We start from the raw sequence: 19,955 nt of genomic DNA on the forward strand, positions 1-19,955 counted from the left end.
AGGTAGTCTCTCAGCAATATCCCGTACCCGAGCCCCAGGGAGGCAGCAGATCTCCCTGTAGGATGGGTCCAGTCGACATATGGGGCCCTCTGTTCCCCTAAGAAGGGAGTCACCCACTACCACTACCCTTCTTTTCTTTTTAATGTTAGAGGTGGTGATCTGTCTGACAGGTGACTCACAACTGGGAGGATCACTGAACAGATCATTCTCCTCTGTGTCCTCTAGTTGATCTTCTAGATCCAGGGCCTCATACCTATTCTGAAATGGCACCTGGGTAGGTGAGGGGGGTAGGGAAGAATTTCTACCACCTCCTCGAGTGGGGACCCATTCCCACTCCCCTTCATCTGCCGGGTGTCCTCCTATTGCCTGACAGGGAGAGGCATAGGAGTCCTCTGACTCCTGGTGAGCCTCCCTCAAGGATGGAAGGGTAGAGCTCCACCAGTCTATTTCCCTTTCACTTTCCCTAATACTCCTTAGTCTTTCTACCTCCTCCCTGAGCTCAGCCACCAGTGAAAGCAAGCCGTTCACCTGTTCACACCGCAAGCATCCTCCTTCTGCAACGTCCCCTGGTACCGCCGATAGGCTCAAACACTTCGCACAGGAATGGGTCTGGACAGACACATCCTTTTTGGAGGGCTCTATTTGGCTACATACACTTGTAGCATTCCCAGGTTTCGATCGTGTAAAGACCATTACTTCCAAGCACAACAACTAACAACTAAAAGCCCCACCAGCAGTAAACCTGCAGCCCTGCCTGCTTGTCCTGCCTGCGCAAACTGCCGCGCAAACTGCCGTGCCAACCCTCAGAGACGTGCCACGCCCCTGTTTGCCCGCTTCTGTTCGCCGCGCTCCGGGTCGCCGCACTCCCTAGGGACGCTTTAAATCGCCCCGCCGCTCTCCCGCGCAAGCCCCCGTACTGCTGAAAAAAGGGGAGTGGATTCTTTTTGATAGATTTCTCGGACAAAAATAAAGTGCAAACATGGCAATATTATATCTGAGAACTGTTTATTGATAAAGAAAAATAAGCGTTCCTACCAAAGGGGGATAGGAAAGGGAGCAAAGAGGGGAAAAGAGAGATGGAGAAACAAGACAGGGACAGCGTTACTGCAGGAACCCAGGGGCGCTCTGTTGGCATCAACTCAGCAGATGGAGCATGTGTGCTGCAAGACATGATGAGTCTGTGTGGCTCCTGTGGCCAGTTTGGCGTGACTTCCAAACAGCACCAGGCTGCATGTCCCTTCCATCGGCAAAGAACAGGTTGCTGTGGCTACGGGCACATTCGTGGAGCAGCTGTGGGCTGTCAGGGTCAGGACGCCACAGCTGCTCTGTTGGGGAAACAGAGGAGCACTAGGTTGTTGCAGTGACGAGCTGCCTCAGGGAAGCGGCTAAGCAGGGCAGACGGACAGGTGTGGACAGGGAAGTGTGTTTCAGAAGACAGCCAGGGAAGAAGCAGGACTGCAGGGAGAAAAAGGCGAGGGGGGCAGGGGGGCCAAGCTGATCCTCCGGGTGAGTCCCCGGCTCCCTCCAAGAAACCCAAAGAAAATGGCCCAAGTTGTGTTGCAGTTAACTGCTTTTATGTGCTAAGACTCCTCCCATAGTGCAGCAGTGCAAAACCTGAGGGCAGCCCCCCCCCTGCTGCGGGGGAGGGCTGCCCTAGAACTGGAACACGCAGGATGGTCATTCCATGGCCACGAGCTGTGGGGCTGGTCAGACACGGTTCTTGTAGAAGCGTTGCAGGTTTAGAAAGGCAGCTGTTTGGTTCCTGGTCTCCTTGGTGTTTTTTTTGAGGAAAACTGGGGAGGAGTGGGGAGACTGGGGAGGGGGAAGGGAAGGCGAGGGAGGGTACAGGTTCCATATGAGTCCAGAACCAAAGAGGCCCGTTCCGGATCTGGCTGGGGTTTTTATCTCTAGGGATGGGAGGCGGTCCTGACTCACATCCAGTCAGAAGGGGTCAGGGGGGCGGGGTCAGGGACAGGAAGGACACACGTTACAACAAATCCACTTTTTCTCTTATACAAAAGGAAAAAAAAATTTTTCTAGTTCAGAGTCTTTTGGAGCTGGTAGAAATTTCTTCAGTAGGGCTGGAGTTGAAGCTGCTTGGCTGAGATCAGGTATATCTTGCTGCTCTGCTGCGCGACGGGGCTGTGCTGTCTGCAGTGCCCCCCCCCAGCTTTGACGTGCAGGGAGAGGGGCAGAGCTTACACACAGCCGGAAAGACACAGGGATTTTGGGAAAAGCAAATTTTTAGAGAGCATGGTAGAGGGGCTATTTGGGGAAGAAGAGGGTAGGAAAAAAGGGGGTGAGGAGTGATTTTTTAAGGGTGATGGTACAAGGGGGGAAGTGGCAAGGCGCCTGAGAGAATCAGTAGCAACTCAGTGTCTTTTTTGACGGGATGCAGCCTTGTTAGTTACCTCCTTATCAGAATGGGAGGGAAGAAGGGACATGGGAAGGAGGAAAGGTATTAATAGGGGTAAACAAAACATACTGTTACTCGAAAAAGGGTTTTAACTAAAGAAAATACCTTTCTTTTTTGAGGATTGGGCGGAGAGGGCCTTTTCCGGAAGCCCTCTCTAGCCCAATTCTCAAAATGCAACACTTGTTAATCTGTCTAAGGTTAAAATAAAAAAGAATGAGCTGGGTTTTAAAACAGAGCCCTACACCCTGCCGTGTTCTATGACTCAACCATTCACACCTCTGCACCCCCTCCCCTGGGGGGTGCCTTCAGCCATTCACACGTTTCCCACCCCCTCCCCTGGGGGGTGCCTCCAAATCACATTCATACAAACATTCACTCCTCCTCTGCTGCAAACTACACCTTTAGCAGAGGTCCAGGGTCGGAAAATTTCCCTGAATAGGCACTGTAGGAGCTATCGGCTCACCCCCAGAGCCTCTCTTACTCTTGGGTAGACTTTTGCCAACTGACAAGACTGGTCACCGCTTTCCGGTCCCTTGCAGTCCTCTTCGTCACTGTTTTATCCTCAGCAACTCAATACAGACTTCACAAGCTTTCTACAAGTCCCTTCAGGGTCCTCTTCTTGGGACTCGCCTGTGTCTTTAGAGAGTCTCACAGCTCGCGGCCACCGCGTGTGCTGCACAGCAGAGATGGTGTTTGGCTGTGCAGAGCTGGTCTCGCCGGGGGAGGGGCTCCCACGACACAAAATGGCGGCTCACAAGATGGCGGCGCCCATGTGCGGGCCACGCGGCCAGGGTGGTCTCCGTCTGCAGCGTAGGCAGCGTCCCGCCGCGTCGGCGGCTCCCCGCCGTGCGTTCGCCGCTCCGCCGCAGCCCCGCGTGGGCCGGCGGGGAGGCGTGGGCCCCGCGGGCCGGCGGCCAGCTCGGCCCGGCCCGGCCTGGTTTCGGGCCGGCCTGGCGCGGCCGCGCCACCAGCCCCGCCGTTCCCCGAGCGCCGCCGGCTCCTGCCGCCCCCCAGCTCCCGCGGGCTCCGCTGCTCTTACCGCTGCCCGCATTCTCCACCATTTGCAGCAGTGCAGAACCTGAAGGCAGCTCTCCCCTGCTGCGGGGGGAGGGCTGCCCTAGAACCGGAACACGCAGGATGGTCATTCCATGGCCACGAGCTGTGGGGCTGGTCAGACGCGGTTCTTGTAGAAGCGTTGCAGGTTTAGAAAGGCAGCTGTTTGGTTCCTGGTCTCCATGGTGTTTTTATTGAGGAAAATAGGGGTGGAGTGGGGAGACTGGGGAGGGGGAAGGGAAGGCAAGTGAGGGTGCAGGTTCCATATGAGTCCAGAACCAAAGAGGGCCGTTCCGGATCTGGCTGGGGATTTTATCTCTAGGGATGGGAGGCAGTCCTGACTCACATCCAGTCAGAAGGGGTCAGGGGGGCGGGGTCAGGGACAGGAAGGACACACGTTACAACACCATAGCCCAGTTTTCTGGGCATTTTTTCCCAGGCATGTGGGGATCTGTCCCACTGGCAAGGGGGGGGGTCACTTGCAGCCCAATCGTGGAAGCTTTCTTTCCCCTGATTGGCTGTTAGGAGAAGTCTCCCCAGGGACAGGGCTCCCAGCACGTGTACAGCCCCTATAGTAATTTTTCACCTCATGTATAACATATGTTGAGGCATAAATAAAAATCAGATTGGTCCCTCTCAGGTATAACCAAAGTATGTATTCTACCATCATCTACATTACTGTCTTGTTGGAAAACGCAGTTTTCCAGCAAAACTCATGCTAACTGAGCAGGGCTGAGCAAGGCTTCAGTATTCCCAGGCCTCAGTAAAATTCCAACAAGCTGCAGTGGTTTGTTTGCCTGAGAATGTTCTGTGGGAAGAATGCCATGAGAAAGATTAGGAGTCAGGAGTGTTATGAGAAAGGAATAAGGGAGTTAGCAGGAGGATCCCTGAATGTGTGAGAACAGCTGCAGGTGTGTGTGTGTATCTATAATTAGAAATATCTGTAACAGTATATAAGTCTCTCGTTTGGTGAAATAAAATGGAGCTTACTTTATATCTCATATTGAGAGTGCCAGTGAGTTTCCCTCTCGCCGTATCTCGTTACTGTCTGATGAGCTGTTAAAATGGGTGGAGCAGTGTTTCTTTATCTTTGCCATGACTCAACTGTGATCACTCCCTCCAGGGAAGCAGCAGCCATCCTGAGGGGGCCATCTCTGCTAATGGGCCATCAAGGACTCCCCAGAATGACTCATAGAATTACATCATCCCATTGTGAAATCCCCCACCCTGGGGGAGGTCCCAAAAATTCCGACCTGTACAAAATCTGGCGTTTGGGACACCACAATGCTACCACTGGATACCCAGAGGACAAGAGCTCCCAACAACCACCACTTGACCTCCAGAGAAGGACCAGACCTTTCCACAGGATCACTGCTTCAACAAGACCACATCCATCACTCCAATGGGACTGCAACTGAGGTGCAGATTGACTCCTCAACTCAAATAGTTATGAAGTAGGTATGCGTTTATTCCAGCTGGGGTGCATGGGGGGTAGCCCCTCCAAAGGCATGCACACCGTCAGCAGCACTTCACTTGGTTTATATTAGGTTACAGGTTACATATGCATGAAGTTACAAAATGCCCCTATACATATTCATTACCTATCCCCGCTTTGTATTATAATGAGTTTAAAGTTCATTTAAATATGCTCACGCACGCGCAGTATCACGGATTAATTGTGGGCAAGGGTCCCGAAGATAAATGAGAGATGAAGTTAGTAGTCTTCCTCAGGATGAACTCTTCACCCTGTTCCCTTGCACATGCTCTCTTGGTTCTTGGTCCAAGTCCAAGCCTTAGAACTAACTTGTACCAGTTCTGGGGTCCGAGAGCCAGATGCTCAGTCACACTCAGTAGTTTTTCTCAATTATTTGGCTTTCTTTTCTATATCCTCCCTGTTACTAGGTAGGCACAAAATCATTAAGCAAATGATACATTGTCTTCAGCAAGCAGTTCTTAGTAAATCATTATCCAACCTCTGGCCTTCTAAATCAGTTCAAAAAATTATTATCCAGCTTCTAGTTCCCCCAAAATTAGTAAATTCTAGCCCCCCTAAATCACAACCACCATTTAATCGGACTGCTACCACCACCCTGACCAACAGGGTGTCAGGTTGTATTCTGACTTTGTCGGTTTAAGCCAAGTGTTTCTGTATAATTACCTTTATTGTAATTTTCCTATTAAATTGTAGCTCCAACTTAGAATCTCTCACAAGACATTTGTGTGGAGTTAATGCCTCCTGCTGGTTTACCTTCAAACCAACACACATGATATGTAAAAGGGACTTTCCCTTTGAACATGCAGCCCAGCACTGACAGTCAGGGTGCCAGGAGTAGCTGCGTTTTGATGCCAATCAGTTGTGAAGCACCTTGAATCCCTTCATAAACTGCCAGCATCTCCCTTTCAGTTGGGGGCTAATAGGCCCTCTGTATCCCCAACTCAAGAACCCCAGGGGTTGTCCTCGAGTTTCTCCAGGTACATTCTGCTAGAGGCTCCAGGAAGGACCATTCTCCCCAGCTGTGGTATAGAGTACATTTTTCTCATCTTGTCCTTTCCTGACTGGCCCAAGGGCTACTGCATGAACAATCTCCTGTGTAATCTGTTCAAAAGCTTGTTGTTGTTCAGGACCCCACTTAAAACTGTTCTTCTTCTGGGTCACACGAAAGAGAGGTTTTACAATCTAACTGTAATCTAGAATATGAATCCTCTGAAAACCCAGAGTGCATAGGAAAGCCTGTGTTTCCTTCTTGCTGGTCAGTGGGGACATAGCTGCTACTTTGTTGACCCCATTTATTGGAATCTGATGACATCCATCTTGCCATTTTACTCCTAAAACTGAATTTTCTGGGCAGGCCCCTTGACCATACTTTGCTTTATGGCAAAAACAGCCTCCAGGAGGATCTGGATTATCTTCTCCCCTTTCTCAAAAACATCCTTTGCTGTGTTTCACCATACAATGATGTCATCAATGTATTGCAAGTGTTCTGGAGCTTCACCCTTTTCCAGTACAGTCTGGATGTCTCCATGGCAAATTGTGGGGCTGTGTTTCCACCCCGGGGCAGGCAGTTCCAGGTGTACTGGACACCCCTCCAGGTGAAAGCAAACTGTTGCCTGCACTCTGCTGCTGAAAGAACGGAGAAAAATGCATTAGCAATGTTGATGGTGGCACCACTTTGCTGTCTTGAACTCCAGTTCATACTGAATTTCCAGCATGTCTGGCACAGCAGCACTCAGTGGTGGTGTGACTTTGTTCAGGCCACAATAGTCCACTGTCAGTCTCCACTTTCCATTGGACTTATGCACTGGCCATATAGGGCTATTGAAGGGTGAGTGAGTCTTGCTGACTAGACCCTGGCTCTCCAGTTCTCAAATCATCTCATGGATGTGGGTCATGGAGTCCTGGTTGGTGCGATATTGTCAGGGTACATTGTGCAGCGGTGTCAACTAAAGCCTTATACTCCTGTGGGTCTGATGTGCCAGGCCATTGGATCCACACAGTTCAATAGATCGGATTGTCCCTTTCCGCTACCTGGCTATAGGCCAGGTCATAGTACTCGTTGCTCACTTCTTGCAAATATGAACTGGAGGTCCTTTCAAAAGGATCACAAGTGGCATCAGTCCTCTGTATTGGGTCTGACTGAGATTTAATTTTTCCTTAGCACCCCTCACAGTGCTATGCTTTGCATTGGTAGCTGGAAGGGTGTTGATAACACACCAATGGTTTTGGCTACTGCTGAGCAGCATTGTCCCTCTAACATTCCAACCCCCCCCCCCCCATCAAGGGGTTCGGAGTGGGCAAGATCCTGGGAGGGGACACAACCAGGTCAGCTGACCCAAAATAACCAAAGGGATATTCCATACAATATGATGTCAGCTTAGATATCAAAGTTAAGGGAGGGAGGAGGAACGGGGGGGCATTCGTTATTCTACAATGTTTGCCTTCCAGAGCAACTGCTACATGTGTTGAAGCCCTGCTTCCTGTGAAGTGGCTGAACATTGCTCGCTGATGGGAAGTAGAGATTAACTTTTCCCTTTGCTGATGCACATGCAAACTTTTGCTTTTTTTCTTTGTTTTAGTAAACTGCCTTGTCTCAACCTCCTAGTTGTTCTCCATCTTAGTCTCCCTCCCCTGTCCCACTGGGAAAGGGAGTGATAGAGTGGCTTAGTGGGTACCTGGCCAAGGTCAAACTGCTACACTCTCCTCTTCTGTCTGAGGACTTGCCCACTGGAAAATGGAGCAGCATTTATCCTTGAAGGATTTCTTGCAGTGCTTGTTCTTCCTCTCAACTCACATCCCCATGCTGCTAGGGCAGAGGTGGGTTTTCCATTCCACTATCTCATGTCCTCTCTGTGGCCATGCAGGTAAGACCACAAGTTACCTCATGGTGTGTACCCTTTCTCTTGAGCAGGGGGCTACTTTCTCCCAATAGCAGAGACTGTTGTTTGTACTAGTGGGGCATGGGGCACTTCTTTAAATTGATGGTAGTCCTCTTTAAATTGATGGAGGTCCTTGAACAGTCTTTCCACAGACGAGACACAGGCTCATATAGGCTAAGAGATACTTTCTTCATGTTGCCGGAGTTTGATAACAAAATTATCCACTCTTTGTTCTCCTCTCATTGATGTCAATGCCAGTGAGTTGACGCATGACGATGGCACACTCCATAGGAATTTCCACTGCATGGTTTGTGTACACTTGACCATATCTGGATTCATAGGCGATTGATCATTATTTGAATCCCTAAAGAGTACCTCCAGCACAGCTAATTCTCTCAGGTACCGGATACCTTGCTCCATGGTGTTCCACTTGTCTTGGTGCACTACTAGATCATCCTTGAAAAGATGCCTTTCCCTCAAGCTTGACAGGAGTTGCCTCCAGAGGCTGAGTTTCTATTCTTTTCACAATCTCCTGGTCAATGCCCACATCCTGGGACAGGGATCCCAGTAGCTTGGCTTCACTACCATCTAGTTTCATATTGCGGGCCACAACATCCCAGCATCGGAGCAACCGGGTCACCAGGGGCTCACCCAACTGGCAGCTGAAATATTTTTGCATATCTCGCAGCTCACTCAGGAATAGGGATTAGATGATTATCTCTGGCCCTGCCTCTTCCTCCTGCTGTGAGGGCCCTACTTCTTCATCCCTTGGAGAACTGGTTTTGTCTTGGCTTTCTTCCTCTGTATAAAGGCAACTGCTACCAGCACAGGTTGTTCCTCTGGTTCAGCTGCAGTTTGAGTGGCCATAGTGCCTGCTGGTATGCTTTCCTCCTCCTCCTCCCCCTGATGGTGCTGTCTAGTAATGGGCAGTGTCCAATAAATAGTAGCCAGGGCCTGGCACCGTGCATAACTTCACTCCTCTCTAGAACTGCCACAGCATTTTTCTTTCCAATATACTGCCACTTTATCAGGGTCCTGTAGTTGTTCAGGGGTGAACTTCCAAACCATTGGAGCAGAATAGTCCTTCAAAAGCTGGCTGATTTTCTCCCACCTTCCACGCCACTCATGATTATCCACCCTCAAAGCAGATCTCTGAAAGACCCTCCTAAAAATCTCTTGTAACTCTAAACATGGTGTGGACCTCACTGAGGAGACCTGGCAGACATAGCAACAAGAACATGCTTTCCTTAACATCCAAAGGGAATTAAAAATTCTCAAAATCTGTTGTAACAGGCCTGAAGGAGGAAAAGGGGGTGAAAATCTGGGGAAAATCATCCTCCCCTGTTCCCCCCACAGGCTGGGTATGATTATTAAAGAACTCCTAGAAGTAGCACGCAAGGTAAGGGCATGAGGGAAGCACTGAAGACACATCCCAAATGACCCTCATTGCCCTTGATGTTCTGTCATAAACTGATATCACACAGTACATCAACAAAACATTCCTGATCCCTCTCCCTGCTCTGAAAAGGATCATCATGAGGAGCACATCTTGTATATATGAGAATATATACAGGATTAGGTGCCACAACCATGTGAACAGACCAAGCAACTATGTGACCAGCGGCTCTGCACCTAATACAACAAATGCTTAGATTAAATTTGGTTCCAACCGACTCTGGTAAGATCTGTTGTTATCTCAACCCTTTGAGCCCCAAATTGGGTGCCAAATAAGGCTGTCATGGTTTAGGAATGGTATTCCCCAATTTAGTGTTCCCACTGAAACACTCCAAACCATGCTCCGCCTGCTCACTCTCCCCCTTTCCCCTGTGGCAGGCTGGAGAGGAGAATTGGAGGCACAAAAGGTAAAGATCATGGGTTGAGATAAGAACAATTTACTGGAAACAGCAATGAAATAAGGAAATGAACAGTAACAGCAACAATATTAATAACTAAAGTGTATGAGGGAGGTGAATGATTCACACATGATTTGTTCACCACACAGAGCCTGGCAATACCTGCCCACCCGCCATGCTACATGACCCCAAAGGGACCCCTTTCCCTGTTCTCAGAAAATGACATGAGGTTGTAAAGAATAACCTCTGTGTGCTAGCCATGCCCCCTCTTGGCTATTGCAAAAATTAACCCTGTCTTGGCCAGAACCAGGACAGGCAGATATTCATACTTACTCTATGCATTTAAATCAGGCACCTCAGCCAACAGTCTAGGTTCTCTACCAGAGAGAAATTCAGAGCCCCAAATTCAGACTTTACCTCTCTGTTCTGATTATACAGGTAGTCTGAAATTAAACTATTTATGCTGCTTGCCTGCAATCAGTCTCAAGGAGGTTAGGTTCTGATTAAGATGTCCTGAATAAGAGCAGGAAAACACCACAGCTCTCGCTGCTCTAGATTTATATAACAGCACCTGAAAGCCAAAGTACTCTGCAAGACGCTAAAGTAACAGCAGAGAATTCCTGTTGCAGAGAGCTTACCACCTAGATAGGAAACATGCACTAAAGTAAGGGGGAAATACAAAGAGAAGATGCTCTACTATCAATTCTCACAATTAAAAGCCACAAGAGTCCAGGCATTTGACATTGTTCTCAAAGCCTCAGCCCTGAAACAACATCAAAATGAAATCAGGTTTTTCTTTGGAGGGGAAAGGATTCTTAAATGTTAGCTCAGTGTATCCAAATTGCCAAAAGGCAACTCAAAAATAATTTTTAGGCCTGGGTTTTTACATCAAAACTATCTGATTTTTGATTACTTGGCTTTGGCAATACTATGAAAATCAAGCTCAGACAGGGCTAGTGACAAGGGAGAGATCAGAACCCAGGGTCACATAATCACAGTCCAAACTTAAGGCACCGATTACATACAGAATTTTTCCAGCTTCACAATACAGATAAGCAGCTGGCTACCCATACTTTAAGCATCTCCATTTGAGTACTCCCTGTTTGGTAACTACTTTATTTTGTATAACAGCCTTATTTAAAAAAAACTTCACTTTTCATATGTACTTTGGATATCAGTACTTTGGCAGTAGAGGGATGAAGTCGCATTCCTTACGTACCACAGGCATTCTGCATTAAGATGCTTGAGCAGGCACTAGTCAGATTTTGAAGAGCAGAACAGCAGTGGGATAAGTCAGAAAGGCACTGGATTAAGAAACAGGAGTAGGTAAAGTTACTCAAGAACTGACTAAAGAATTTAAATGAAATACAGGCAAGCAAATGTTTCAAATGCAGATAAATTCCCCTGTGCCACTAAGCTGTGGCTGAAACAGCAATTGCAGGAGACAATATTTTAGTGGCACTAACAGAAGTTAAAAAAAAGTGTCCTACAGAGACTGAGATGGCCTTGCATGCAGGCAGTACCACAGGTCCACAGATAACATCTGCGGTGTCCTTGTCTACTCGGAAGTGCCCACCAAAAAAAGGGTACGGTCAAGGTTATTAATTACAATGTTCAAGGCAAAGCAAATAATATTGCCATAAGTGAAAGAACACATACAGAAATCCACAGTAAGGGGACTACAGAATTAGGTCACCCAACTGATTCAAGTTGCAAACTGCTCATAAATGCAATGGGAGTCTTTCACCTAGACAAGTCGCTCTTATCTGTTTCATAGGTGAAAGTAATAATCTGAGTTAGTAGGATGCAATTTGATTGTGGTAGGTAAAAGCAACTTGCTGTAGTGTGCTTATAAGATTTTTTGCATATTGATGCTGTTCTAGAGACTTCTCCCTAGCAGAAACCTGTACCATCCCATGCTGTAATCTTATTGGTTTACCCCTTTCTCCTCCCTGGTTCCTCCCCTCTGGCTTCCCCTAGTTGGTTCTTCTGAGTAACCACGCCTCTGTTCCCTCTCCTGATAACCCCCTGCGAAAGCCAGACTCAGGGTTCACCATCTTGGCTTTCCAGCATCCCGAATCCTCCCCTGCCTCTCCGCCCCTCTCCACCCTCCTCTGACCCTCGACTGTGGACCTTAATAAATCCCTGGAAACCTCAGATGGTGATCCTGCATTTCTTCCATCGCCACACCTCCACGGTGTCTTGCGTCCCCCGCAGCTCCACCGCCTGCCACAGCCACGTGTCTGCCTGGCGTGTTCTGGCCCCGGGCGGCCCTCTCCACATTGCGGCGTGGAGTGGCTGTTCCTGAATTGTGATACTGCGCTGCCGCAGCAACTGCTTAAAAAAACTTGATCAGGAGTAGAAGTCTGTATCACTAAACACACATAGATCCAGAACCTCCACAACAGCTGTATGAGAAGTGATTTTAACATCTAAATGATACCTTTCCAGCCACAACATGCAGAGCAGTTGTGCCATTTATTTGGGTGGGTTAGAATGGCACAATAGAAAATATAGACAGCAATTAATAAAAAACCAAACCATTATGAGAATTAAAAGTTTTATTAGTGTATTCATATATTAGAGAAATGCAACACACATGAAGCTTATTTCTTAGGTTCACAAGTTCTACCAATATATTAGTCTAGTGGTAAAACTACCATAAACTGGTAACTGCTTTGCCAATTTTTGAAGAGTGTCTGGCCCACTTTTTCAAGGCTTGAGTTTTGGTATTGCTTCTATGCCCCAGCCATTATGGCATAAAAATATCCATCACTATTGTCAATTCAGTTAACAGATTAAAAGCTGTAGCACTGGCCCCATTTTTGTTCTAAAAACTATCACTAGCTGTACTTACAAAGTACAGTACTAGTGTAATGGATGAAACAATGGGAAAAACAAAGACAATGCTGCTACTGCCACAATAACAAAAGAATGACAGCTAGACCACAAGCTCATTAGTAAGATATATATTTTTCAAGTCAGAATAACCCTTCTATACAGCTTCCCAACCCATCCCCAACCCAGACTTATTTGTAGAATATATTTCAGAATATTTTTAATATGGTGCAGTTGTAGTGTCCAAAGGTTCACAATAACATGCAGTGTCACAAAGAACCTAGATGTCCTCCTTTACCAGTCATACCTCAGCAAACACTATCCTAGAGGTTTTGCAGAAGCAACTACTTTTAATAACAATACCCATTATGACATAATGAATGTGTATGATCTGGTATGCAAGTAAGCTATACAAAGCCACACAGATCAGAAATTTAAAATCTGTTTCTGAAATATATTAAGAAGATGCATCTATTTAAAACCAATACGAAAGAGTAGTTTACCTTGGGAAAGGATTTTTCAAGGTATTTAGCTCCAAAAACTAAACCCCATGATTTTTAGAGACATCTGTTCAATGAAAAAATACAGATGTAAGGGGTAAGCCAATAACCTTGTGTACTTAATCCAGTATCCAATGCTATGATAAATTCTCATTCCATGAGAAAAAACACTGACTTCAATGATTCAAGGTAAACAAAAAAGTCCCAAATTACACCAGTGCCAGCAATAATGCTGGCACCAGATGCATCAACTCAGATGGGTAGGGAAAAGTAGATTCATAGTGTGATGGATACTTGGAATTTATAATATGAATTGATTTAGGCCCCATTATCTATATAGGTATCTCAAGATTTCACAGATGAATCTCAAGACATTTTTTTCCCTTCCAATTGAGGGATTTTCTTTTTCTTTAAGAAGGCAGCAAAAAGTTGAGCTTTTTATGTTTAGGACAACTCAAAAATCTGCTTATATAAAAAAATATAAAAGAATAAGGGAGTAGAGTCTTGGAATTTTATAAGAGATTTACCCAAATAAAAAAACCCCAAGCAACTATTTATGGGAACTAAAATGTAGAACAGCACAATACTGTGATAGTTGAGATCTTGATGCATTACCTGTACATATACTTAGTTATTCATGTTATTGATAAACCATTAGGACACTCAATTATATACCCAATAAAAACACCATTAAGACTCTTGAGAACAGTCCTATCTTCTTTCTGAAGAAAGCATTTCTATACACTAAATTTTCATCTAGTAGCAGAGTATAGGAAACAGAATCCACAAGGTGCTTTAATTGATGAGACCTCAAGTGCGGTTTTTATTTTTTTTCTTTTTTAAAAACCTTTTTAGATAGTAAACAGTTCATGGGGACCACACACAAATACTATGACAGACGAGGTGTTATATTAAGTCTGTTAATTAGACTTGATATTTAGCCCACTGGTAACAGAGGAAGGAGTTTTATGACATGCTGGAGCAGCGTACTGATAGGGAGCCCATCTGAGTCAATACTTTGTCAAACCATTGTAGAGGTCCATTCAGATGAAGTTCAATCCAGCAAGGAGTGCTTGTTACTGTTTGCCGCCTAGAAAAATAAAGAATAAGGAAGTCAGAAAGCAGCTTTAGCTGCCATAAAGTTCTTAATCATATGATAAAATCTGTTTCCATCTATATCTCGTACACAGAAAGAAAAAAATCCACAACCATTACCATAACTGTTACTAAACTTTTTCGGACAGTCTTTGAAGAAAAAAATACAACAAAAACTCCAAAACACTCCACGCATCTGAAAGACACATCAATAATTACATGCTTGTCCATAATACATCAAGAATATTCTGCACTGGAGAATAAGAGCTGCAGCATTTGCTTCAAGTACGCTTCAAGTACTACACCAAGAGCTTTACTTCTAAAAAGAAATTCAAAACTGAAGATTGTCCAACCAATGTGGTGTTCACATCACAGATAGCTGTGTGCAGCTACATCGTAACCATCAAAGAGTCTGCATGCATAAGTGGGTTTGAATTTTGTAGACAATTACTGAGAAATACAAAATAGGAACACTTGACTCTGCACTATCACCATGGCCAAACAGCACAATGTTATGATGATCATAAGGTCTGGCTTTTTTGGAGTAAATGACAAGATAAATGTATAAGGAAACTGCTAGATGTCAGAAACACTGCATCAAAACACAGTATGCAGTTATACTGTGCTAACTGATGCTATCTCAAATGAACACTAAACTTTTATCTCCAGTTTTCTGTAATCTTACACTTCTACATGTGTTTTGTACTGCAACTTCCTCACACAAACAACCAAAGTAAAAATTGTGTTTCCATTGCCTTCTACATAAACTTACCTATAATTTTTCACAATAGAAGCCCTTAAATAAACGCCATATAGCAGGTCTCAGTAAAGCTGAAGGGCTGACAATCAAAAAAGCTTCATTCACTCTCCCATATATCCTTGTTTCAGAGACCTGTTGTTCAAAAATTTTCCTTCTCATTTCCAAAGTAAAAAAGATCAGTATCAGACATATTCTGCCTGAAAAGTCCTGTTTTTTTCACTGTACCCGCTACAGGCATGGGAGTTTTCCCAAACTAGACTGCCAAGACTACTGTTGCTAAGCCAGTTTTTCCTAGTAATTCTAGCTATTCCAAAGTCAAAGCAAGAAGGCATTAAGATTCAAAGGCAGCAGATTAGTCAGACATAAACCCAGTCTTTTCATTTTTACTGTTGGCACTGCAAACCTTTGCTTTAAGGAAATCTGTTTATATAAACAGGGGAACTGAAAAGGCAGAAAAATTAGGCCAGAGAGAAGATTAATTTCCAAAGTTGTCGGTGATTCCACATTTTCTAGGAAAAGAAAGCAGCTGGGGTTGGTGCACTCTCAGCACTCTAAAAAACATTGTTATCTTAGCCCCAAATGCCTATGTCAAAATAAAGTGATCCAATAGAACAACCTAAACCACAGGAAATATAATTCCATTTAGTCTCAAATCGTTCCCCAAAGAAGGAAGTTCATTATTCCAATGCTGTTAACTCCCCTACAATGTGTTCCACAACACACTTCCTCAAAATTTTATAACTGGTTCTGTTCAACAACCCTAGCTTTGCACTACACTGGCAGAAGTTGATAACATAGCAACAGTTGCTTAGCGGCTGTCTCAAAGCTAAAACTCAGACTCTTCTACCCACAGTTTCCAGTTCACATATCACTGTTTGCTGTAATTACCTCTCTACTGAACTCTCTTCAGAAGATGATCCTAGACCTGGATAGTTCTTGTGATAACTTGAACACTTGACTGCTGATCTGAACTTCTACCACCATCCTCAATTTTACCCAACGTGTTGAGCAAAAAGTTGTAAACTATTTTGTCTACCAAGCTTATAAGCTTGGTAAATAAACAAAATGTACCACTTTGCCATACATGTGCATTTACCCACATAGCATAAAATGTAAGTAATGCTTTGGCTTTGCCCAAGACAGTTCTATGAGAAACCTTTTTGACATAATGATGAAGCATAGAAGTTTTAACAAGAATGATGGAGTTTACAGTACCTCCTAGTCTATTTCGACAATTCAAACTACATTTGTTTAAATTCAAGGTTGTGCTTGCAGGAGCAAACTCTTCTTGCTTTTATCACAACTGCAGCATAACTTACAGGTTTTGTTCATCAATAATTTATTAGTATCATCTTAAATAGAGATGCAAAGAAACTAGTTTAGCATTATGCCAGTAATCAGTTTCTGTGGTGTTCTGGCAGTGTTTGCACTGCAGCTTTTTTAATCCTATGATCTCTGAACAGTTTATAGACTACTAACAACCAACATTCTCCCTCCTTAGAAACAACTTTACCAAAAGGCTCCCCACTGTTTTAATTCATCACTTACACTCCATTCACTTCAAGTTGTCTCCATATAATCTCACTGATTATGTCTCTTCTGTTCTGATTTGAATGTTGTATTCAATTGTGTAAGTGTATACATACTTATCTTGAGACAAATCCAATAGTTCTTTAAACTTGAGCCAGATTCTTTCTTGTGTATCTCTTACTAACAAAGAGGTACGAATTTATTCCATTACTCAAATTTCTCATTTCATCAAATTAGACTTCTACAAAATTGGCTTCATTTATCTGAGAAGCCTCCCCCACACACTGATGATGCTATTTACATGTGTATATTTCAAGAGCAGATAAAAGAAACAAACCACCAACATTCACAGTGGAACCTACACACCATTATTCAACTTCAGAAATTATATGGATTTTAAAAAAGTCATTATGTATTACAATAGGTATTGATATGTCAGACTTCATTCTTTCAGGGGACAATTTCTAGAGAGGTTTAAGGAATTTGTTCAAATAAAGAATACTATTGGAATCTATTGAAAATCAGATAAAAGGCTATTTTTTCCACTCAAAAAAAATTTAGCAGTTTTACTACATAAACCAAATCATCTTACTCCTGCAAAGTTTTTCCATTACAAGTTCCAAAATATTTGTCATCCCTTAAATGCATGTTCTCCAGCTGTTTCGTTCTGCAGAATTCACTCCAAATTACTTCAATTCTTTCTGTCAGATACTATCAACTGCATCCCTCACCACAACCTAATGAACTCATTATTGTCTAGGGGTGACTTTATAATGATACTCTATTCCTGATTGTCTGCTTTATGCCCAGAAATGGGTCCTGTAGCTTTAAGCTGGGTCCGGGGGAGGGGCGGGAGCCAGGGGAACTCTGGCGCGGGCTTTGTTCAAACTCTCACTCCCGCGTGCTCAGCTTGTGGAGCAGACAGGTGTTACATTGTTGTTTTTAGCTAGCTCGGTTTTTGTTAGCTGAGGCAAAAAGTTTTTCCCTGGACTGCGATAGCAATCCTCCGGCAGCTTCTGTGGTTTCTTCTGGAACTGTTCAACTTAGCTTTGGTCCAAGAATCAGACCATTGGTGGGAGCCACTCGGCACGGACCAACGGGGTAGCTGCAGGGACACCCCAATGTCGCTGTTGAGCAGCTAGCAGAGTAATGAAGGCACCAGTTCTCAGTGGCAAGAAGGAATGACCTTTATTGTTTTGATTTCATCATATATATAGAGTTTTCAAAAGTCACCCAGATTGGTCGGTCAGAAGCCTTCCCCCAGGCCTGATTGGCCAGGCTTGCACCGTCCAAGTTCTGGAACACTGTTCCAATAACATCCAAACTTTATCTTTATTTATAAAACACAAGAAAATTCTCATGGGAAAAGCCTGTGCTAGCCACACCCCATCTCAGCCCAGACCTCAGGAGAAGCTGAACTACTGAAAGAAAGAACTCTAAATCTCCAGATTCGTCTGCTGCAAGAAGGAGACCAACATTGAAGTTCACCAGGTTCCCATCTGTTTTCTTTTTTCCAAGCTGCTGCCTGGACTTGTTGGGGTCTGGCCTATGTTAACAGCTGGTCTGTCTTAACAGACCTATGAAAGTCTTTGAAGATAGATAAGAGGAAGTATTTTGCTGATGCTGCAAGAAAGCAAGCAGCTGGCCAGAGAAAACCGGATCTTGCCCAAAAGTAGAAGATGACTTGTTGGCCAAAGAAAACAGGAAATATTGCCCAAAGTAGGGAATTCCTTGCTGGCTAAGGAATATAGGAAATATTGCCCAAATTAGTAATCTGCATATACCAATCATATAGTGCATGCTTAGCTTTGTTTATCACATATAACCAATTGTATAATATCATGGCGCATGTACAAACCATATGTAGAAGTTCCGTGTCACGTCTACAGAAGGTAAAAAGCTTTAAAAGAAGCACTGCTGAAGAATAAAGTTGGACGACTCTCTGCATCACATTGGTGTTATGTCGTACCTGTCTCGCATGAATTATTAAACCCTGACAACTGGTGAGCCCAACGTGATTCACAAGGATGGATTTGCGGCGTACCAGGGTGATCGGGAGAACGCGAGGATCCCACCGGCCGGCAAGGTAAGCCGGGCTGTCCGAGAGAGACAGGAAGCAGGTCTGCGGCTGGCGAGAGAGCCAGAGAATTGGTGGGATCGGGAGCGCTGTATCAGCAGTAGAAAAAGCAGCTGTAAGCAGCCTGCTTCAGCTGGAAAAGAGGACTGGCACTGAGCTGAATGAGGCTGAGCTCACAGCACTGTTATGGTGGTGTTGGAGAAAAAGATTTATTACACAACCTGATCAGTTGTTTAATCTAAACGCATGGGAGCAAGTAAGAAAGGAGCTCTGGAATGGAACAACTGTGAAAAACAAGGAGGCAATAAAACATGCCCTAGTGTGGAGAACTGTCACTTTTATGGTTGAGCAATTACAGGGGGAAGCTCAAATTACTGCCGCGGCACGGAGAGCTATAGAAGAGGCTGGAAAGAGTTTAAATGGGAAAGAACAGGAAAAAGTGACAGAAACCAAGAAAACTGACTCCCTGTTGCCAGAAACACTTGCGTGCCGGGCCACTCGAGTGGAAAAGGAATTTTGGGGGGGACCAGAGATAAACATAGCTCTGTGGAATTCCCCCGAGCCGCCCCCTCCTCCACCCCTGTCTCAGCTGCCCCCCCCTTCCTCCAGTAACTCGCCGAGCCGTCCTGTCCTCCCCTCCGGTAGCGAGGAAGCTGCAGATCTGAGCAAAGTGCTGCTACCAATGGAAATAGATGAGTGGGAGGGCAAGCCGCGGCGATACCCTGACCTGGTTAACAAGGAGACCAGAGAGGTTGTCCGAGCGCAGCAAAGAGCTGTGAGGCAATTACTAGGGGAAAGGCAGCAACTGGATGCCAGGTCTAAAAAAACTAAGATCAAAGAGGCTTATAGCAGAGCTCACAAGGCTATCGTAGAGGGGCTGCAAGCTGTGGAGGCTTGGTTCCTCAGAGAGGAACAACCCATGCAACCTACCAATCCATTTTCACCATCTGAATCAGTCAAGCCCTCTGGCCCCCCCCCAGAACCTGCTTTTGCTCCCATGAGTGATTTGAAAAAGTGGAAATGGGTGATTGAATGTGTCAAGGACAGGGAAATGTCCATCGAAGAGGCCGACAATTACTTGCAATCTCAATTTGGCCCAGATGGCAAACTGACAATGCAAGAGATACGGGCCATAGTGGACTGGTGGGACAAGGTGGGCGGAGAGCCCAAGCAGACGCGATCTACAACCGACGCATCAGGGTGGACAGGCTGGCTTAAATCCAAAGTGATGGGAGGAACAGAATAAAAAAAGGGGGAGGGCAAGCACGAGACAGTGTCCGCGTCCTCCAGGGCCCCAGATGCGCCCCCCCCCCCCACGAGACCCATCTTACAATGCTGGCCAGCGATGGCACGGGGTCATAAGAGACGCTGTCATTGAAGGGGTCATGTTGCCAGATGAGGTTATCTCTATGCCCGTTATAGTCACGGGTAACAATAGGGTCTGGCATCCCTTTGACTG

General features: G+C 45.3%; 1 protein-coding gene and 1 long non-coding RNA gene across 2 annotated transcripts in view; both read right to left on the reverse strand.

Annotated features, from left to right (window-relative positions):
- LOC146425649 (uncharacterized) overlaps nt 1-19,955 on the reverse strand; it is a 563,016-nt gene that overhangs the window by 206,051 nt on the left and 337,010 nt on the right. The window lies entirely within an intron of this gene.
- LOC146425651 (SMAD family member 2-like) overlaps nt 12,369-19,955 on the reverse strand; it is a 46,386-nt gene continuing 38,799 nt past the window's right edge. Inside the window, exon 6 of the mRNA XM_085041693.1 lies at nt 12,369-14,124. Coding sequence (XP_084897819.1) covers nt 14,001-14,124 — 124 coding nt within the window. The 3' untranslated portion in view covers nt 12,369-14,000. The remainder of the gene's footprint in view (nt 14,125-19,955) is intronic.

Source organism: Lichenostomus cassidix, chromosome W (assembly GCF_008360975.1).
Source record: "Lichenostomus cassidix isolate B80296 chromosome W, HeHo_3.0, whole genome shotgun sequence".
Taxonomy (NCBI): Eukaryota; Metazoa; Chordata; class Aves; order Passeriformes; family Meliphagidae; genus Lichenostomus; species Lichenostomus cassidix.